This window comes from Anabas testudineus, chromosome 13 (assembly GCF_900324465.2).
Source record: "Anabas testudineus chromosome 13, fAnaTes1.2, whole genome shotgun sequence".
In the NCBI taxonomy this organism is placed as follows: domain Eukaryota; kingdom Metazoa; phylum Chordata; class Actinopteri; order Anabantiformes; family Anabantidae; genus Anabas; species Anabas testudineus.
In genome coordinates, this window is record NC_046622.1 from 1287454 (window position 1) to 1310381 (window position 22928).

The 22928-nt window shown below is 41.5% G+C and overlaps 1 protein-coding gene and 1 long non-coding RNA gene across 2 annotated transcripts in view; both read right to left on the minus strand.

The window, feature by feature from the left end:
- Positions 1 to 2025: 2025 nt before the first annotated feature.
- On the minus strand, positions 2026 to 3390 carry LOC113174509. The gene is made up of 3 exons (XR_003299908.1): positions 3052 to 3390; positions 2945 to 2970; positions 2026 to 2752 (listed from the first exon to the last, which is right to left on the minus strand). It is a non-coding gene; the product is annotated as an uncharacterized LOC113174509 (long non-coding RNA).
- Positions 3391 to 14852: 11462 nt separating this feature from the next.
- The window catches only part of dlc (deltaC), an 8416-nt gene continuing 340 nt past the window's right edge, over positions 14853 to 22928 (minus strand). The window contains exons 2-5 of the mRNA XM_026372769.1: positions 22824 to 22923; positions 17569 to 18322; positions 17248 to 17362; positions 14853 to 16147 (exon numbers count right to left, since the gene is read on the minus strand). Of these exons, the coding sequence (XP_026228554.1) occupies positions 16142 to 16147; positions 17248 to 17362; positions 17569 to 18322; positions 22824 to 22923 (975 nt within the window). The 3' untranslated portion in view covers positions 14853 to 16141. The remainder of the gene's footprint in view (positions 16148 to 17247; positions 17363 to 17568; positions 18323 to 22823; positions 22924 to 22928) is intronic.

Below are 22928 nucleotides of genomic sequence, written 5' to 3' on the forward strand. Positions count from 1 at the left end.
TCGGAGAAATCAACCACGAGCTGCCTGTCAGAGCTGTAGCCAAGCCCACTAAAGTCAAGTCTGAGACAAGTCTGAACAGTTTTGATCAGGCTGAACAGACTCAAGTCCAAGTAAATGCACAATTTTCAAAAAGTCACCTTTTAGTTTTCTCAGGAAGTCAATAGGGAGAAAACTTTAATGAGTTGGTGTGGCGCTTATGAAACGTAGAAGGGTTTAAAATGTGATGGGAACAGGAAATAAATTCAAGTGATGCATTATTTAGTGGTCATGATTACAACTAGTACCACAAGTACAGTATTTATATTAACACATTCTTCTATAATAGAAGTTGGATATCTCCCCAAATATTTTGTGCATTAAATAACTAGTGGCAACGAAGGCTGTCTTATAGTAGCCATAGTCTGTATTCATCATTTAAAAAGGGACAGCAGATGACCTGCAACTGTACATAAAAACTAACATTAACATTAAATCTAGCTGTCTTTGCAAGAATCTCCCTATTAATAAAGCAGAATTAAGAATTCATACCTAAAAATACAAATAAACGCCAAAGCAAATGGAGTGGTCTCTCTCACCAGTTAGGAAGACATGCTACTTCAATACTACTACTAGTGCTAATGTATGTATGTACATATATAAAGTATAATAATAGAATATTAGATTAGAATAATAGATATAAAACAACAGCAGCTCCCACACGGGAACATTCAGAGACAACAACTCTGAACCAGGTCTCAACCAGCTGTGAGTAAAACGGATCTTTTTGTGAAATCTGCCTGATGAGTTTGTTGCTTTCAACCTGAATGGGCTGACGATTGTGAACATGTGTGTTTGATTCACTGCAGAATCTTGTTGGGAAACTTTCAGGTTCATCTGCAAAGACGTTTTCCAGAGAATCATTAGAAACACATGAGATTAAAGGGACAGAGGGGAAATCCTGACACAAAGAATGGACTCTACATGTCAAGGTTTTTCCTGGTAGAGTCTTCCTTTATCTGAGCTCCTATCACACAAAACCAGCTTTATGTTCAGATTCACATCACTGTAGTTCAGCCACAGCGTGGTCCGAGGTCACATAAACCACAAACAACGTTTTCAGTAGAGGTAACAAAGGGAACAAACAGAGTTGATTGCGTAAAGCCCTTTAACACATGCACACCCTGTAAAGTTGTTCGAATAAGTCACCTGGACAGAAATGTGATGTGATTCATAACATTACTAACACAGAACGGAATCAGTTTAATAGAGACCATCACTGAGGCTTTAAAGATCCTGATAGATGCTTTACAGGAAGAGGAACACACAGGAACTGATGTCGTATCATTCTCTGCCTGTGCACATTGTAAAAGAGCCTTGACGTCTCAAATCTAGGTTAAATGATCTGTTGTTGAGAAACAGAAACTTCCCATGTTTCTACTGTCATCTGCTAAAATCAGGGAGCTTTAATTGTGTGTCTCTGCAAGCCGACATCCTCCAACTACTCATGAACAAGAGCCTTCTCATTAAAATGTGTATTTATAGAACAAGCAGCCAGATGTCTTCGGACTGAGCACCATCTCTGTGAGAACTGGGTGTTTGGTTCATTTTGACTGACATATAAACTCCACACACATGTTTGAAAGCTGCACAAATCCAATGCAATTAATGAGCCAATTAAACAGAAGCAGCTTCTAGTTTGTCCAGTTCTACTAAACCAACATGTCTGAAGTCATCGCTGCTTGAGGGTTGACTTTACTTAACAGGGAATTTGAAAGGAAAATATTTCTCAGCCTGGGTGAAGAGTTTGTGTGAGAGATCATTTTATCACATAAACAACTTCTCTATTAAAAACGCAGCATCTCGAGATCAACCAACCTGGACCGAAGACAGAACAGTTTATATTAAGCTCGAAACACAACAGCACTGCCAGGTACTGAAACTCAAACACACACCGATTCTTTTATCTACCTGTGAGCAGCACTGAGGGAAAACTGCACACATAACAGGTCCAGTCCTGAATCTGGACCCACTAAAGTCCCCGTTATAAATGCAGCCATGAACACAACTACAGCCTTATTTACTGGGCCTTTATCAATTCACAGAGTTTAATATCAGCTGAGACATATAGTAAATAGTTTGGCTCCCAGCTGCCATGAAGAACTACTTTCCTTTTTGATTTATTGATTAACAAAGCTGCAGGTAACATTTATACATCTTAACCTACTCTTTGTATTAGAATCCATCAAGCTTTTCCTTTGGAGACTTTGGCTTCTGGTTCTGCAAGTTTCTGTTTTGGAAGCTGTTAAAGTGAAAATTCATCAGAGATCAGTGCAACAGGAGACTATTATTTAGAGGGCCAGTAGGATTCAATCTGATCTCTGTCATGTGTTGCTGATGACTTGTGGAAGGAGCCACTCTCCATATTAAGAGAGGCATGTCTATGAGGAGTAAGTCTGTAGAAGTGAATGTTCGTGGTAAATTCGTTTCTGCAGAAATTCTCAGAATCGTCATCTGAAACAACAGAAGTGACCTTGACTTTGGCCGATCGCGTATATCCACATTTTGGCGGTGATGTCAAAGGTTGAGATTTAGTGCTGACCTAGAAACAGCTTTCTGTGGCTGGGCTCCAGTTCCAGAGACATTGTGCTGAGACGTCTGCACTGGATTCTCATGAAACAACACCATGACTGATGGGGGATGATTTGCTGCCATGAAGCGAATTTCAGGAAACAAAGCAACACAATCAGCCAGTGGGGGTCAGCCAAACTGGAGCCTGTGGCCCAACAAACTGAATCAGTATTATTTTACTTCCTGTCACATGTGCAGTAGCAAAACAGAAAGATAAAAATCATAAAAGCATGAAAGGGAAAAATAAAATCTGTGTTTACAGTTGCTTACTGCTGGTTTATTCTGCCAACATCACGGTGCTCAGTAAAAATAATCAAGAACGAAAAGAGAAACTCACCAGTTCGTGGAAACCTTCTTAGTGACCTACAACAGAGGAACAAACAAAGTCAGGTGATGCTAACGTGTGTGCAAAGTCTTGTCTTCTACACTGAAGTTAATACAAACCTGTTACAATCCTCATGACAGGGGACTCCTCTTCCTCCTCTCATGCTGATGGGCCTGCACACAGAGCTGCTGGACAGATGAGACCGTTCCTCTGTTTGATGGACAACTTTGTATGATTTTTTAAAGGCAAAATTAAAACATTCCTGCAAAGTGAAGCTTCACAAACATTCCTATTTCTGACTGGGCGTCAACCATCGATCGTTTGTTTTGTTCAGAATTTGGGACTCAAATGTAAATTACCACAGCACGTTAGAGTTTCCTTTTCAACAAATAGAACATTATTCTGTTGCTCAGGACTTCACTCAGCTGCTCTCTAGCTTCATATAATGTGTTCTATAAATAACCAGGAGAACAGAGTAAATAAATATGGCCACAACTCATGATGTGTTCAAAGGACGTGACCTTTAAATAACACGTGACAATGTGTTACAGTTGGACTGAAGTCATGTTTGTTCATCATCATTCACCTTCAGGTGTGTTGGCATTGTACCTGTACGTTGGGTTTGCAAACATTTTCTTTACTTCCCCTTCAGCAGCAACGAGCAAAACACCAGCAAACAAACAGGCTGCACTGGATCAGCTGACCTTTTCAAACTTATTACACCTGACCACCATCAGCCAATCAGGTTTCAAAACTGATGTTGTGTTCCAGTGCAAGAACAAACTGGGAAATTCCTGCTTCCTGCTAGGAAAAGAAAACCAAACAAGCCTTTGGACTTTTTCTGAAACTTCCTGATGTTAAAACAAACGGCAGTCAGAGAACAGGACCAGAGACATTACAATCAATCATCAATCTACACAAACCTACTTACTTACATACTGTTGAGCTCAGTGCAACTGGTCTGTCAATTGTTGTGTCAGGAAATAGACATTCTTAATGCATGAAGTCCTTAATGTGACAAAAATCTATAACACGGCCCAGTGTCATTATAAGCAAAAGACAAAATGAAAAAAGACACAAGAACATGAGACAGGAGAAGAATAACTGAATGTGTAGTGCAGGTGTTTTATTTTATCTGTTCACAGTTTCAAGTCTTGTGAAACTCGTGTTTATTATCGTCGAGCCATAAATTCATTGTGACATAAACATCGTGCACTGTTTTGTTTGCTGAACTGAAGTGCAGTAAAAAAAAAAAACAGCATGAACTGGTCCTGGTTGTTGGATTGACAGCGTAAACGTGGGCCTGACTGGTTGTGATTGTTGTTAGTGACACGCTGAGTCAAACAGGTTAAAAATAGGAGAAGTGTCACACACTACGTTTGAGTCCCTCTTTAATGCAGAACTGAAAAATCCAATGAATATGTGGCCGGATGGGAGTGCATGTGCTTCAGATCTCACTCTTCGTACATGAACATACCCAACCCTGTTCTCTAAAAAATAACTTTCTGTACAACTAGACTGTCGTCTCAGATACTTAATTATGTTCAACTCAATCCAACACTACATTTACAACAGAAAGAAAGTTACGTAAGGGGCTGCGGCTGGATGTCCGGTGATAATGTGCAGGACTTTCCAAACCACAAACCCAGGTTTGACTCCAGAGTCCAGTGTGTGGTTGGGTTTGGGAAACAAAAGGACTTTGCTTAATGTTAAGTAAAGGTTGCGGTTTAGTTTAAAGTGTAAGATGTGTGTGAATAGATGTTCACAAATGTCACATTTGTTTGTATGAAGGCAGACCACAATGTTTTTCTCACCTTAACCAAGTGCCGTGAGAAACTAAACCCTAAAACGTTGCACTGCAAGATCAAATATTTGAGGTCATATTGTCTGGGTTCCTTTAACTAGTAGTTTTAAAGCATGGTGTCAGGGTGTGAGGGTGTCACCGTCAGACTTCATGAGCAGAAATACACCGAGGCCATAACCAAGATGCAAACCCCTCATCAACTTACAGAAAAATACAGAGATGACCCAGAAAAGTTCTGAAACCTTTATCTTTATGGGCTGAGGAGGAAAGAATCTGCTCATGATCCAAACCATACAAGCTCATCTGTGCTGCATGGTGGAGGAAGGGTCATGGCTTGGGCTGCATCGCTGCTCCTGGAGCAGACTTATTGATCTTTACTGGTGATTTAAGTCATGATGGCAGAAGCAGGAAGAATTCACTGTGGACCCAAGTATTTATTCTGTTAATTTACAGAGAAATCCATCAAATCTAACTGGGAGGAGACAACGATCCAAAACAAGCAGTTGAACATATGAATTCATCGGAGGGAAACGTGGAAGGTTTTAGACTGAACAGGAAAGTCAGCTGGACTGGACCCACTGGAACATGGATTTTACCTGAAAGGAAACTGAAGTAAGAAACAAGGAACAGCTGAGGAAGGCTGCAGACACAGATTAAGTTTTATTCACTTAAATACTTTCTTTTTTACAATATTTGATTTATTCTAATAATTTCACTCACTGTGAATTTGGGTCATCTGGTAGAAAAGATGTTGAACATATTAAGATGCATATAGCATCAAATAAAAGCTGGATTTCTGAACCTTTGTGTCCATCTTGGTGTGAAGCAAATCAGTCTTGTCATTCCAACAATGCAGCTTTTAACTCTTTAATATCCAAGTATTACTGTAAAACCAAGTGGTTATGGTTTCAGAACCAGAATGACCTCACTAAACAACACACAGGGCGGGGGAGACTGAGTGAACGGAGGAAATTACAGAAACAACAACCGATGAATTCAGGGTGCAGGATATAAGAGGAACTCTCACACAGCCTGGTCCCTGCTCCCCTCTCAAGAAAAGTCCCTGATTGGTGGCAGCAGGTGTTTATCAGTGTTTGACAGAACAACACATTTCTCTTCCTCTTCCTCTTTTCTCAGTGTGACTCAGCTATTGTGCTCAAAACTCATCTGTCAATCAGGAAATGTGTTTATTGATCACTGTTTCACTAACGGTGCTGCGATCAGTTCGGTGTAGGAGTGGTGGTGCTGAACGTTTCTCTTTCTGAGGAACTGAGACAAATCCTGAGAGAAGAGAAAGAAATGATGTTTGTTTCATGAATGAACTGACTCACAACGTTAACAATCATTGTTCGTGCAGGTGATCGGCTTCAGTCACAACCCCACTCTCAACCTGAGTCCTTCTGCTCATCGTGGACTGTGTTTCCCGCCAGTTTCACTCTACATGGAAAGTTTCAATGAGCTCACTTTAAAACTTAAAGACATGCACGTACAAGCACAATATGTGGAAGCTGATCTCAGCATGTGTTGGATTTGCAGGATTTAACTTCCACACAATGAGAACAGAGACATCTTGTTTTGTTCAGGTGAACCTTGAAAATTCATATTTACAGATTCAAAAATGCTGAATTTTTAATGACAAGTTGATGCTTTTAGAAATATTTCACAAATTAAACTGGGCTTCAGTTTTAAATTAGATTGTTTATTATTCAAAGCTCAGTAACTTTAAAAGTCTTCGTGCACGACTGGAAGGGACCAGCTGAAAGAAATTTCAGCATTATTTATTTTCCACCTCAGGTTACAGCATTGAGAAAGAACCGTTTAGTTTCTCCAGAGGGAGTCTGAGTAAAACATGAAATAATCTGTGGGTGTGAAGTTAGAGGAGGAGTGATTGTACAACACCTGTGCAGCTCTTTCCCGTATCTGTAGCACTCAGGTGTCCACTAGCAGAACACTCATCTGTCTGAGGGAAATGTCTGCACTAGTTTTCAAAATAGTAGAAAAGAATAGAATAGAATAAACTTTTTCAACTGTCACTGAACTGCTGCATTGTACAGTTGATGATGAAATATCCTGTGAGAGACACACATGAAGGTCTCTCAGTTTTTGATGCTACATTTCTTCAGGAAAATCATTAGCTGGAATCAGATCTCGTCCGTTTTGACTCCTATAGGGAGCGAGTCAGTTTGATGCACTTTGTCATCTTCTTATCAGGTTTCAGTCACACAAAAATCCTTTGGATCTTCTCCCAGACACTTTTGCGATGTTTCACAATTCATCCACTGAATGTTGCAGGAACTGGTTTGTAAAAAAGTGATGACTGGGAGCAGAGAGCAGGTGAGAGGTTATCTGTGCTCCTCCCTCTCCCATCAGTGTGGGACAGGAGAGGGAGGAGCAGCTTCCTCTGGCAGCCGTTCTGCTGAGCTCATATTCCTGGAAACCGACAGTTCATGGCTAAATTTAAAAAATAAAAACAGCTCTGAAATCTGTTTTTAATATCAGTCCATGCAGGCAGACACTTCCTCAAAAGTGTAGAGTGCAGCGGGGGAACATTATCTTGCCAACATGAGCTTTACTGCACAGTCTGATATGGTCAACAAGCTAAACGTCCTTCAGACGTGGACCTCGTTCATTTTCCAATAACTTTACGTCGTGTACAAAGACTTGAACAGAGTCCGTGTGTGAATGACTGTGATGGAGACATGCAGTGTGAAACAGCTGTTTCCAGCTCTGTTCTCTTGGCATTCCTGTCTTAATGATAAGCAAACATCCATAAATCAGCCCCCCCCTCCCCGTAGCTGATTGATTGATCCGTCCGATCAGTGAGAAAGTAGCAGAGTGATCACTGTGCTACACGTACAAGAACATCAGAAAACAACAAGCTGGTTTTTATAGTTCGGCTCTTGGTGGATCATGAGAAAATAATATGTAAAGACCCCCCAACCCTCTATATGAAGCAGGCCAGGACCCTGTTAATCAACCTCACTGTTTTCCATTAGACCTGGTTGTTCTAGTGTCACCTGCACAAATCTGCTGTAAATTGTCTGTTTAAAATCAATGAAGGCTGTAAGAACAGACCAACACTCAGCTGAGGTCATGCTCCACGTGTGAACATTTACTGCACAAGGTCTTTTTAAATTGAAGAGACTTACAGTGTAGGATTTGTTCTCCTGCCTCGTGGACACCTATCCTCTGCACAACTGGCAGCAGAACTTGAAAGGAAATAATGAAACTGGCAGAAGACCGGTTTTACATATCACATGACTGAGAAGGTCAAGATGAGATTAGAGATAAGATTCAGACATTACTGGAACATGTACGTAACAAGGTGTTAAGTCTGAAAGACCCCCCATCTCCCTTTTCTCTGCCCACAGTTCCCACAGTCTGTGATTGATTGGTTGTAAATTGAACTCGTCGTCTCCTCCCAAGTGAAGGAGTCGAGTCACAGTGTGAGCGGGAACAGTGAGAGGTTTGCTCCTTTTCTTCAACTGAACAAAGTGGAACAGTGTATGTTCTCCATTTACCTCACGTCCGTGAGTGGGTTTCTACCGTGTTTATCATGTATTTTTCATGATTTACCTCAACCTGTCCGTGTATGGCTGATTACATACTCTGTTACTTCTGGCTCTTATCAAATCTCCAGGATCACACAAACAAGAAAGTTGGATTTCACGGGAGGGAATTACAGAATCCAGATTTTCCCATGCAAGAGTCCTCCTGAATAAAGCCAGTCTATGTAAACACAGAACCAGAACCATGAGCTTGTCCAGGACAGAGACTAAAGACAAGAGAAGCATTTCAAGCACAATCACACAAACACAATGATTTACTTGTGAACTTTACTTATGAACAATGTAAAGATACAAGTTTGGTCCATGTGACTTCCGTCCTGCGGAGCCACAGGCTGCTGGCTAAAACCCCATAAACCAACTTTCTACAATCAAGCTTTGTCCAATCGTTCTTGGTTTCAAAATATGAAGTCTGTTTATTTCAAAGCAAAGAACCATGACCATATCTGGAGTGTGTGTGTGTGTGTGTGTGTGTGTGTGTGTGTGTGTTGGGTGGAGAGGGGTCAGACAGGTGCTGGGGGTTCTGTTAGACTCATCATCCCGTGGTAATGTCCTCCTGGTCGTCACGCCAACTCATCCTCCTGACGATGTTCCCACGAAGGGCAGGGTCAAAGGTCGACTCTTACTGATGTCCTACCATCCTCTGAGGAGGAGGACGGTGGGAAAAACAGGGAATCGAGAGATGGAGAAGACCATAGTCACCAGTCTGTAGGTGAAGTTCTCACAGGAAACTCACTGCTCAGGTCCAGAACCGTCATGTTTCTGCTAAACGGTCTTTTCAGGCTGTTTAAACTAGAAGAACTGAAACAATAGAAACTTCTTAACTGAACCAGAACAGAGACAAAAAAGCTTTTGTAGGATTCTGTACATACATACATACGTGTTGTTTCCCAGCCTCCATCTGAAAACGAGCAGCTCACTGTCAGACTGAAGCCAGAAGATTTGACTTAAACACAGCTACTCAGGTAATTACAACGCAAGCCTGTCTTCACCAAACACCTCAGACACGCACACACACACACACACACACACACACACTGCAAAGAATAAACTTCCCTCTTTTGGCCTCTGCTTCCCGTTCATTGACCTGCAGAGGGCTGGGTGGCCCTGAGTGTGTGTGTGTGTGTGTGTGTCAGATTTATGCTCCTTAAAGAGCTTCAAGGTCCAGCTGAGACAAACCAGGGTTATGTGGGGAGGAAGTGTGTGTGTGTGTGTGTGTGTGTGTGTGAGAGGACAGTTGCTGTCTGGTCTCAGCAGCAGTTCTTAATGATCTTCGTCCTATAAAGAACCTGAAACTGCAGGTAAACGTGGTCCCATAATGTCAACGTGCTTAGTTAGTTAGTCTAACTCTATCTAAAGTGCATTTACAGATAGAAAACATCACACAGTGAAGAAGGAAACAACTTTGTTCTTTGTTTGAGCCTTTGTCAACTTCCCGCTGCAGTGAGCAGTAGCTGCAGAGCCGGACCTCGTCCACAGATACAGCAGCTGTCACTGTCCCTGCAGAATGAATCTGCACATGTTAACTGTCCCTTCAACACAGTCTCCAATAGCAACAGCAACCAGGTTATGTTTTCTGTAGACATGATGAAGATATGTTCACTGTTAACTGGCAGGTTACGAGTGTGATGACAAAGAAGAAAGAAATCCAGTGTCCCCAGACCCAGAGTGATTCTGCCTCAATGTTCAGTGGTTCAGTTAAGGTCGACAAACATATTGTCCTATTTCTTACCATCCTTGCTCTCTCTTGCTATATTCAAGCTGGCGTTCCACGGGTAACATGTTCGTCACATTTTTATTAATACACCAACAAGTATCTATAAATAAATGTATTATTATTATTTATTATTATTATCTACATGTTCTCATGTGCACAGAGAGAGAATCATATCGTGTGGAAGAAACGATACGACGTCTCCTCACTGTAGGATGAGTGTGGTGCTTGTTTTGTATCTGTGGAGAACACATTCCTGTTTCCCTCTCACCTTTCGGACCTGTTACACACACACACACACACACACACACACACACACACACACACACACTATCTGTGTGTTAGCTCTATTTCTGTTGTTTACTCACTTCCTCCTCCTGATGACCTTTGACCTTCCTGGGTCACAGCAGCTGATTTTCAGGGGTTTTAAAACCATCACGACCCACTCCTGCTGAGCTGCGTGATTTGTTGTGTGTGTGTGTAGTCGTCTGCTATTTCCCGGTCCAAAGGCAGAACACACACACACACACACACACACACACACACACACACAGAGTAGAAACTCATGCAGGTTTTCTGTTACCACACAATAAAGGAACTGAACCACACAGTCCTCTTTCATTTGCACACATTATGTTCCTGCAGCAGGCGTGTGACTGATCCATCACTAGATTCAACGATGAGAAGAGGATGAGATCCAACCTGTCACAGCTTCTTTTCTCTCATTTCAACAACTACACAGAGAGAAATCAACCAGAGAAGAAGAATGACAGGATAGCTTTAAGGGCTGAAACAACCGTCACGCAGCTCAGCTTGAAATTCTTCTTTCCTTTGCCAGTTCCTGCTGGTATATCTGTAAATGTCCTGTGGGACCTCAGGATGTTTAGCAGGAGTCTACTTGCAGCTCATGATTTCCAACTAAAGCCAAATGTTTAGTATCACTGTAGTGTAGGACACAGTAAATCCACAGTAGTTTACTGTAGATTACAAGCTGTGTACGTATGCAACATTCAGTGCCTATAAAAAACATAGATTTTAACACACTGAGAAACAACTGATGTACGTTCTAATGTCCATTACAAGCGTCCTCTATCACATTACAATCATTTGGTGAAATAACTGAATCGACTGCTGTTCCGTCCACTTTTAATTCCAAAGAGCAGCTGCAGTCTAAATGTTTTGTCTGAGCATCAAGACGACAAGTAGAGTGAGAAACTCTGAGGTGTGTGTGTTTCCATTATTTTGTCCAGTGTGGAGAAAAATGCCCGGACACGTCTGAAATATTCATCATGAGAGAAAGAGAGAGAGGTGAAGGCCGAACAGGAAGGCGAGAGAAAAGACTTGATTCATGTTCTCATCTTTATCCTTCCTGTTCCCGTTTCCTCCTCACAACTCTCTCACACACACACACACACACACACACACACACACACACCATGGCATGTAGGATTAAGGGCAGACAGACTGTAAAGTATCTACAAGCAAGCTGGGAAGGAGAGAGGGAGGAGGAGAGGTCAGAGGTCGGAGACGGTGATGGAGTGATGACAGGTGTGTGTTTCATCTGTGTACGTTCTTCACTCTCTCTCTTCTTTCTTTCATCTGTTGTCTGGTGCGTCGCTGTTTTACTGGATTCCTTCAGGACTGTTCGTGTTCTCAGGCTCTCACTAGTTTCAATATCTACGAGTAGCTGAAACAACAACTAGTAGCACTAGTGTGACACCCGGGAACCTGCGCTCATCTTTAGTTGGAAAGTAACCGAGTACATAATCATCTACATTTTAATTCCTTATTTCTGTTCTCCACAAAAAACAATCAGCAAATGAAATGAGCCACTGTTATAAGATAAGAATACGGAAATTCACAAGCTGCCCAGCATCACCTGAAGTCATTCACATGAGCTCCACCTTGTTCTATCTTCTAGGTCAGTGACCACTTCAACAGACCACAGTGATGGTCAGTGCCGCCTAGAAGTAAGAAGAAGGTCAGAGAGGTGGCGCTGTGACCATAAAGTCACTGGTACAGTCCCTGATTTTATTTGCAACACCACCCGTTGTTGAGAGAGTAAAGTGTCAGCGGCTGCTCTCAGTGAAACTACACTGATAAAGAAAGAAAAACACATTCTTCTCTGTTACGACATCAGCTGCAGCTTGAGAATTGTGAACACCAGAGTGTGAGAAATCCAGCAAAACACCCTGAAGCTCAAATCTGAACATTTTCTCCTGTTTTTGATTCAGTCTAATTGTCTCCATCGTCAGCTCAGTTACACAACACTGGAGCCACCTCTGAGAAAAGACAAGTCCTGCACACAGGACAACACCTTTCCACATCTAAGCTCCAACACTTGTCTAAAACACTGATGATATTAAAAAGTTTCGATGGAACATGATCCCAACCCTGATTCCTCCGTTACTGCTGACACACACTCAGCCTGGCTCAGTGCAGGGAACGAAGTGTTCTAACAGTAAGTGCGGTCAAGTTTCCTGCTGCTGAAGATCTTTGAAGCTCCACATCCCGTCTTTGCCTCCTGAAACACACAATCTGGACGTGTTTCCTTTAATCACCCAACAGGAAGCTGAACAGAGGACAAACCAATAAACAGGACAAATTCACACACACACGGTCGAGATGTGGGCACAAGTGGGCATTTCCCCTAAAAAACCCATTTGTGTCCATTGTTCCCTTTGTTCACTTCCATCATAAGTACCAGTAAGAAGCAGTAAATACAGTATTCATGACGTTTCCAGACAGTATCACTTTTATGATTGCTGCTAAACTCTTTATCGCTGTGTAATAAACCTCTGTGCAGCGTTTTGTGAACAATCAACCTTTAAACTCATGGAGCTGTAACTTCACTGTAACACACCTACATGAGCTGCACTTCATTTAAAGCTGATTAGAAACTGAACGATCAAATCGGACTCGACCACCTGTTTAGTGAAGTATTATATAATATAAAGTACATATAATACTTTACTAAACAGGTACAAGTATATATTCTTCTGAGGACGCAGCACATACAACAGAACCAGACTGAATGATGGACAGTTGAACCCCCCATCCCCCGGTGTTCAGTAACAGACTCACTGTTAGCAATGTGACCTTCGACCTTCGCCCAGTTCGCTTGGAGCCCGTTGGTTTCCACCAGGTGACACAGTTCAACCTGAGGACAGGTGTGTGTGTGTGTGTGTGTGTGTGTGTGTGTGTGTGTGTGTGTGTGTGTGTGTGTGTGTGTGTGTGTGTGTTTCAGCCGGCCAGGTGAACAGCAGGTGAGCCAGAGTGTGACGTTCTCTCCACTGAGCTGCTGTCACTGTGTGTGTGTTTGACCGTTTGACACGTGGCAGCAGCTACTCATTAACCAGGAGACGCCGTATCAATTAGCAGCTCGGTGAAACTCTAAACCGAAAGAGGGAGAGTTAAAGAAAACAGAGACGATGTCTGAGAGGGAAAGAAAAGAAACGGAGGGAAGAGGAGAGGCTCAGAGGGAGACACAGCCGGTTAGTGTTCGACGTGGACAGCATGTTGTAGAGTTTGTAGACAGAAGTAAGGACGAAAACAAAGACGGGAAGATGTGGGTCACTCCTGCACAAACAGTAGAAACATTCAATTTTAGAAGTAAATGAATGCTGATCTTACAGTTCACTCAGACCCAAACCAGATCTCAGTGAATTCCCAGACTAGCTGCTCACTGTGATTTCTGCTGAAGTAAAAGGGGAAATAGTCAGTTGGACTATTTTCAGCAGTGGATTAACCCACACGTGGTCTCCAGAGAGCAGTGGTGGCAGCACCATGGTGCACTGTGGAGCTGAGTCAGAATGAACCACGGCTGTGTTCATGGTAATGAGGGGACACGTCAGCCGGTGCATCGGGGGGTCACACCAAGCGAACTGCAGCGATGATAAACAAACTGTGTGTGCGTTATCGTCTGATAACTGCTCAGATCAGTGTCATTGATATTCTGCACACTTTACGTCTGCTGAGTTCAGATCATCCTCCAGCGCTGATGACCGGTTCTACACATCTTAACCAATTCAACTTCATTTCAAGTACAGTCCCACCAGTGATTATTTTTCATTTGTGAAGTATTTAGACACCATGAAGCCTGATAAATACTCTGTTGATGACCACTGATGTGTAGAAGTGCTCACTTTCCTGTTTCCACCAAATTTACAGCTTGACATCATTAGTTTCATGGTTTTTGACCTTTTCAATGATCTAACTAACAAAACACATCAAGGACCAACTGAAAGCCCATCCTGCTGCATCCCTCACTCAGAGATGACCTCATGAACTCCGACCATTCATGTGATGAACATTAATCAGTTACAACCCTGGTGTGTGTGACTAAAAAGCTGTTCTTGTTTGCCAGATATTCATGCACACAATGAATAGAAAGTGACACCCGGCAGCTAGTTTAAAAGACAACAAGGGGAAATCTATCTGTGACCACCAGCATCTAGAAAGATCATTTATGTTGTGTTTTACTTGTTTAGTCAATACAATGGAAGATTGTGATTCTTGCGTGCCTCAAATAGTCGACTCCAGTGCTTTAATGTGTAAAGAAATGAGGATCAGTGATTCGCAGCCTGCTATAACAATGGTTTGAACTGAAATCACATCACATTTCTTTGGCTGGTTACAATCACTCATATCCATTAAAAATACTTGATTTTAGCTGATTTAGCATCACGTCCTGAGCAGAAGCCGAAATAATGGCTACACTGACGACCTATAATGGATCCTGCAGTGAAAAAGGTCCAGTAATGGACAGGTGAGTGTGTCGATATAGAAAATAAAAGTAGGGAGCTGAAGTCAGAAATAGGAGACAACACAGCAGCATTAATGTCATTTTCTAATTTATTTATGAAAAAATATATTTCTTTATTTGGACTGAGACATTAACATAGACATATAAACAATTCTCTTTCATAAATACAAAATTATTTACAAAATTAAATAGGAAAAACTATCTTCTGGAGGATATGTACACATTGCATTGCATTCTTAAATTAAAGAAGAACACATATTTTTGGTATCAAATGGATTAGATAAAAACAAGGAATAAAAAAAACTCTTTGGAGCCCTTTGCTGAGGACTTTGTAGTAAAAAAATATTCAGCTCTGTGACGGAGTTCAGACTCAAAATAAGATCTGTAGCTTATGTCCTGCAGAGTGTCGCAGAACACCAGTGTTGCTGTTTTCTGTTCACGTGTAGCAGTGGTTGATAAAGGCAGCAAAGGACAACATGGAGTAAACAGTTGATTGTTGTCCCTGATCTTCCTGAAACTTTGGGGTTAGGATCTGGGAATAGGACAAAAACTGGAAAAGTACATATGATGAGTTTAAGAACCCATCACCAGCAAAGAAGACTAGTTCCAGTGCATTTGAGAGTCTGAACAGGTGAGACATAGAAGAACGCCACTGGCTTCCAGCAGAAATAAGTTCATATTGTTCTGAATGCTGGCTTTAAGTGGTGCTGCAGTTTTTACCCGAGGCACTTCAGAGATCGTAGGATTGGACAGTGATTGTAAGGCTTTTTCTAATAGGCCACGACGTGATGCTTCACTTACAAAAAACAAAAATAACATGGACGGAATGATGTTAGAAAGTCACTCATAAACTCTCATAAACAGTTCAGCTTTCACACAGAAATTGCTTGTTGAAAATTTCCGATTGTTTGACCTAAAATAAAATGTTCCGTCTCCCGTTCCTGGAAGAGGTCCGTCTGCTGATTTGATTGACATCTTGTTGCCACGGTGATTAGGGAGCAAAACTAAGGCACCGGTCTTTCCGATTGGTTATTGGTAGACAATACCTCTTCACGTTTAATCCAAAGAACATTCAGATATATAGACAGTAAAATTATATTAAGATTTAAAGTATAAAAAAGATAAATAGTGCAAATGATGCAGGATATTCAGTCAGGATATTTCCTCTCCTCCTCCGCTGCTTTCTCTCTTTTCTAATTCATCATCCGAACATTGTCAGTAGAGGGAAAGAAGAGAAAGTCCTTTCTTAGTGTTTCTTTCCGCTCAGCAGCAGTAATAGTTAATAAATAAAATAATGTGTGTAGAATAGATCCTCTGGGTGAATGTTTCAGTGTCATAGAGGTGATCTGAAAAGTGGAGGTTATACCTGAGAATGAAACAGAGAAACAGCAGTTAGTCGTCAGCGTACACGATCACTTCTTGGGTAACTAAAAAACATGCTTTCATCCACAAAACAGGATCAAAAATTTAAAATTAAAATATTTTAGAAGAACTAAATGTTACTGTTTATCACATATTTGGCCCTTTGAGCTTCTTAAAACTGACAGAATGCAACATTTTAATGTAACATGGAGTCACAACCATCACTAACATCAACCGTAACAGCAAAACAACTCTTCATTACAACTGTCATCTCAGATTAGGTGAAGTTGTTGAAATATTTAGTAGTAAATGTGCTGAAATCATATCTCAAACATGTATTCATGTGTTTGCTGTTATGTGGGGTTTCTTTTAAACTTGTAGTCAGGCTCAGATCACTTCACATAAACAAGATAATAAGACAGATCAGAGTCAATATTAACTTTTGTCTCTGTGTGGTAGTGATATTTGAAAGATTGATGCTGATCTTTAGAGAGCAGGGAGGCCAGGAGGCGACATGTGATCCAAACATGTTGTTTTTCTCTCTTTTTGCATCAGATCAACTACAACATAATAATTATGAATAAGTCTGAATGTGCTAAACTCGAATGGGCATTTATATTTCTTATTTATAAATATATATATATATATATATATATATATATATATATATATATATATATATATATATATATATATATATATATATATATATATATATTTCATTCAGGTGTTTCAGAGAATGTTCAGGAAAAGTTACTTTGATTGAGATTTGATATGATTTGTGGTCGTTCACGGGACAGTCCTGTAACTTCCAGGAGACATTTGTTAGTTATTCTGAGAGTTGGTGCCTGTTCAACAGGTGTCACTTTAATTAGGTAAAGTCTCAGTTCACCTGAGCCGCCCTGTTCGTCTGTCTCCTGTCTGCTCTGTGTGGAGGAGCTGAACTCCTCCGTCACAGAGAGGACACAGACCTCGTAACTGCATTTTCAGATCCACTAATGTCACTCCCTGCTCTAAGTGCTAATACTAATGTTTCAGATATGATGTCAGAGATGGGCCTAATTAATTGGATTACTGATCACTTGGTGGACTGCTAGTTCTCACCTCAGTAGCAAACACACACTGCTCCATCTGCTCTGGGATGATGAACACTGGGCAATAGTGACTGTCCTTTGCAAAAGCTAGGGGAGGGACGATGATAGACGACTCGCATTTCTTTCTGTTAGAGACAGAGAGTAAGACAGGGTTTGTACAGCGGCAACGACAAAAATGTTACAAGAAATACTTTGTGAAGGTGTGTGACTGCTGAACTGATCAGATAAGAGTCAACAAGCAAACATGCTGCGACTTGTCTTCACAGAGCAGATAAATGTGCAGAGAAGAAAACACACACTGAAAGCCACGAAACCAATATGAGCCACTTACACATCAAACTTGTCCTTGGTCAGATGCTGCTCCTCCTTCACTAGGTTACAGTCTGCCATTTTGTTTTTAAACATGGCCATGTTGTCACTTCCTTTCTCCACCAGGGCTGCGTCCTTGTTGGACACCTTAAGTTGTCCTCCAGGGATGAGGAAGCCCTCCTTCTCTCTCAGACTGCCCAGCGGTGCTCCTGGTAAGCTCCCTTTATTGGGTCCACCCCCACCGATCACTGCGTTGCGGTTGTTCACCGTCTCCAGGTCGTTCTTCACCGATGTTGAGATGGCCCTCAGTTCCCTGCCGCGGCGGAGCTGGCGCAGAATGTGGATGGCTGCGCACACCAGCAGACTTAGTGTCACCAGGCTGAGGACAATAGCGGCAATCAGAGCAGGAGTGGAATCACCATTCCTAGGTGGAGCTGCAGCCACTGTTGTGGAAGTTGTGGTCTTCACAGGGTACTCGCAGCGTGCACCCATGAAGCCCGGGGGACACTGACACACTGGGCCGGTAAAGTGGGTGTAACACGTGCCGCCGTTGTTGCAGGGGAACTGGTCACAGGGGCTTATGCGCACTGAGCAGTCTTTCCCACCAAAGCCGAGGGTGCACGTGCAGGTGAAGTCACTGACGCGGTCAATACAGGTGCCAGCATTGCGGCAAGGATTGCTGGCACAGTTGTCAATATTGGTCTCACAGCGAGGTCCAGTGAATCCTGGTCGACAGTGGCACCTGACGCGGTTTCCAACGTCCAAACACTGAGCGCCTGCAGAGATACAGATACAGAAAGGTTTTAGTTAATGACACCAACCGAGAGACGGAACATGTGGATAACGATGCTCCAGGTCTGCTTCACAGAATGGTACTGATCAGGTGGCACTTTCTTCCAGGCTTACATTACTTAGTGACACAGAAATGTTGAACGGAGCAGCATAAGCATGTGTGTTTTAATCTGATGTTTAATGTCCCTATTTCCTATATGCACACGACCCAGAATGCAGCACTGCTGTGCTCGAGTCCAACTCCAGTCCAAACATCTCAGAGAGGGAAGGGTGGAAAAAACTTGTTTATTACAACATTTCCTCACAACAGATGCCAAATGTGCGTGTGATTATGTGTGATTAGAAACATCTTGAGGGGGAAATGTTTTCCACCGACAGGAAGTCGGGAGCAACTTGAGCTGTGGAGTTTGCTGTAATAGTTAGACTGAAGAAATTTGGACTTTATTGTGTTGCTCTATATTTTTTTAAATCAAGGTTATTAATGATCTGTTAGTTTGGCAGTGATTCAATGTGTTTAAAATTAAAGAAGGAAAGGAAATTAGTCTGCAGTTACTAAACTTATGGCAATGTTTACATGTGGGGTCGATCTGAGGCTACATAGTGAAGCTAACCTGCAGCCCAAACACTGTGAAAACAATCTGTGCTCAGCTCCATATTTGGTTGTTCTGTGCTGATGCTCATATGTTGCAACCCTGCAAACAGAGCGGAGCTGCAGCCAAGCGAGCAGCAGCCGCGAGGGTCTTTTTTCCATCCCAGGCTCAGTTAGAAGCAGGAATGACTGCAGATTCCAGATAAGCAGGCGACGGTTTCTACACGCTAATAAGAACCTGAGGGAGGACTGAAGGCTCCCGAGAGACTACAGGCCAATGATATATGTATGTTTACTGTAACATTGACTGATAGGGTTTTATTTTGTAATGCCAGTTCTGCCAGTGGAGCCGCCTGATCTTCATTATCTGTCTGCTCTCGTAACAAAGGACGACGGTTTGACCAGACCAGACATCTCTCTGACGTACTTTTTCTTTGTGAAAGCTTCATTTGTGTTTGTTTGTTCACAGCTATTACTTGGTTTTGTTCTTCTGAAGATGTCCTGATCATTCCTGTTTCCTCGACTTAATGACCAGAGAGTGCAATGATTCATTTTTCCTCTATTTGTTCTGATCGATGTTTAGCAGCTACATCTCAAGACTTGAGGGCTCCAGCTGTAATATAAATACAGCTGATTGACAGATTGTATAGTTATTAAAAATTAACTCAGCACAGTGTTGACTATGATGGAAGAAGGAAAGTCATTCTGACGGCTGGTGGTATGTTTTGGAAGTTATTCACAAGTGATGGCAAGAGTTTGTAAATTAGCGCGTGTGTTACCAGTTCCTGCGGTAACACACACGTGTTTTGTGCTATAGTGAGTTGCAACCAGCTAAAGTTATCTTGTAAGATGTTTTGGGGCTTTTTGCCACAAAAAAGGATCAGCTCTGCATTTTCAGAGAGAAACGAGTTGAGATCAACCCGGTGCTGACGGCTCTATGAGGCTGAGAACGGCTCCTCTGTGACAATCCAGGAGTTTATCACTCACACACACACACACACACACATGCCTGAGGTGAGGCTTTCAACTTTACAACACTATTTACTCATCAAAGCAATCAAGTCATTATCTGCCAAATAAAGTTTCACTTTTCAATCCACATGTAGACTTAAATACAAAGCTCAACCTCAAATCAGGGTTAATGTCACTGAGAAATTCCTGTTAAGCTTCATCAGCTCAGCTTCCAGAAATACAGAAATATCTGTGTATAGTAAATCAGAACAAATGACAAACTAATGATTCCCAGGTGTTCACACATTTTACCAACGAACTTCACCGCCGACTGTATCGCGTCTGCAATGCTTACAGTAACGTGAAGCGACCAACACCAACTGCACCACATGAATCAATTCTAATCACCCATGCAAACTGTAAGGATTTATGTTCAGAACAACTTTACAATTCCTAAAACCCCACTTAACAACATGCTGCAGTGTTCCTGCTTTAGATAAAAGTGTCTGATGACTAAATTAAACTGAAACCGTATTAAACTTGCTTTAAACTTGACTCATTCATAGAGAGAGCGAAACACTGATGTCCACATCAAACCTAAAACCCCAGCTTATTGGGGAAAACTGATTTTGCGAAGAAATAATAGTATGTATAATAATAGTATGTATCTAAACTATTACTGGAAGCTTTGCAGAGAAAACCGTGTAGCGCATGGCGACTGTTTTGCTCTTCCACATTGGAACAAAGGTTGTTGACTTTAACGTCATCCTCAAACCTTTACCATGGATCAGCTCCAACATATTAGTCCTTGTTATCAGTAACAGATAAGCAGTGTGTTCTATATTTGTGTCAGATCACTGGTCCCACATTATTGGTTGGGAACAAACAATGATTCTTTGTTTAGATTTTTTGTATTAAGAATTTTCCACGTGGACAGTGTTAAACTTGTCCTACAGACAAATCAGCTCATATAATTGCTCCTGCAGGGTTAGTTCCACAAGGCTCAACGTGTATGACGTCACCAGGAAATGTATGTGTGTTTTTATGCAGATGACACACGTCTATACATCATCATACATCTGTTGACTGAACCTAATGCAGCTCATGCAGGTTAAAATATAATAATTACTGCAGTAAAAAAATACAAAAAGCATATAATCAGCTTAGAGTTTCTCCTTTTGTAAATAGGTTGATATGAATTGACACTGGATGAACTGTGGTGTATAAATAAATGATTAACTGGTTGATATCTTTCATAGTACATAAGTGTTCAACTGAGGTTGTCACAGAACAAGTGGTTAACGAAGAAATGTACGAACACAGATTAGTATGTCTGGTGTGTTGGGAGAACATCTGAATGTCTCTAAACAACCGGCAGCAGGTGGATCGAGTCAGTGAGCGTTAACATCTACAAATAAACTACCAGAGAAAATATGTGCAGCTTCCTAAACCTTGGTGAGTTTGTGGCTCAGCAAACTAAATAACACCAGAAAAGATACTTCCTATATTTTCCTTTGCCTGAAACGAGTAACGTTAAGCTGCACTAGAGGCTATCCTAAACAAGCCACACTCAGAGTGGATTAATGATTAGATAACCCACAGTCTAAAGTGAGCAGCACTTCAGTCAACACCTGTTGGGTTTGTTTGTCCTAGTAGGACAGCGGCAGCAGTGGGACACTCAACCAGCTTGGCAGGTTGTTAGGAACCAGCTGTTTGGGGACTATTAGCTAAACTGTACACATTCAAAATGTAAAATCCTAGGGATTGGTACTAATCTGCAAATGGGATCTCTTGCAAAGAGAACGTATGCCAACTATAGCAAGGCACTATAGTAAATGTAAATGCATTCACAAACTATTTCCCTATGGGAATATTAAAGCTGTTGAATTTTGAATCTTACATTTTGTTTAAGAACTCACTGCTTCATATGCATTTGCTTTACTGACTAGCATCACCTGGTATAACAGTTTGAATTTTGTTCTTTATTTGTGGGCCATATAACTTCAAATATTGATTTTACATTGGCAGTGTCATTTTTAGAAGTGTATCAACACACTATATAATAATAACTTACAGTATAGTAGTTAGTAAAACTTACACAACTACCCACATATATCCAGCACAATGGTCCAGATTCAGATTCAGCTTTCATTGAAAATATGTATATTAACGATTCCTCCAGCAGTCCGTCCAAATGTTCTACGTTCCACAAATATTTGAATACATTTAACTATTCATTTGTGGAGAACTGCTGTGTGACCACTGGGACGTTGACCCTGATAATACTTCTAGACTATTTGTTGGTGCTTGAATAAATAAAATAAATAAATATATGCCAAAAGTAGTGTTTTATATTCCAACGTGATGGTGACTTGCAATTTCTAAAAACGTTCTGCCTCAAAGCCACAACACAAATCCAAGATTGTTCAGATACGTCCACAGTTGGATCTGCTTCACTAGGAATGAAGGAAAGTGGTTACGTGAAGTGGTTGAATGCCGATCGACAGCAAGTCTGAACTTCTGCAGAATCCCTTCTATCTCTGCGCTGTATCGACGGCCTCCACTGAGATTCATATTCTGTTTGTTAAACTCACTCTGCAGAGGTTTTGCTGTGCAGGTAAAAAAATGTAACCTGGCATGAACTAACACGACTGTCCTGAAAAAAAGGTCAGAGTGCTTTTGAAATCACGTTTCTCAGAAGACATTTTGGCCTAATGCAGGTAATTTATTTCAGACTAAGTATGATGTGTGACACAGACAAGCTGGCACTGGAGCTCTACTGCAGCTGTTTCATGCCACTTTTTGTTGTTAATATTTCTCCACCATTAAACCTGCAGCTCTACAAATGTGCCACACAAAGGAATCACACCTGACTATCCTTTACATGAATTGTGGTTTCTTGGACTCAAGCTTACGTCATTTATTCATTCTACCGTGGTACATACCGTTAGCACAGGGGCTGCTGCTGCATCTGTCAATCCTCTTTTCACAGTTGGAGCCGGTGTAACCAGGTGGGCAGCGGCAGCTGTACCCACCAGCAGTGTTCTCGC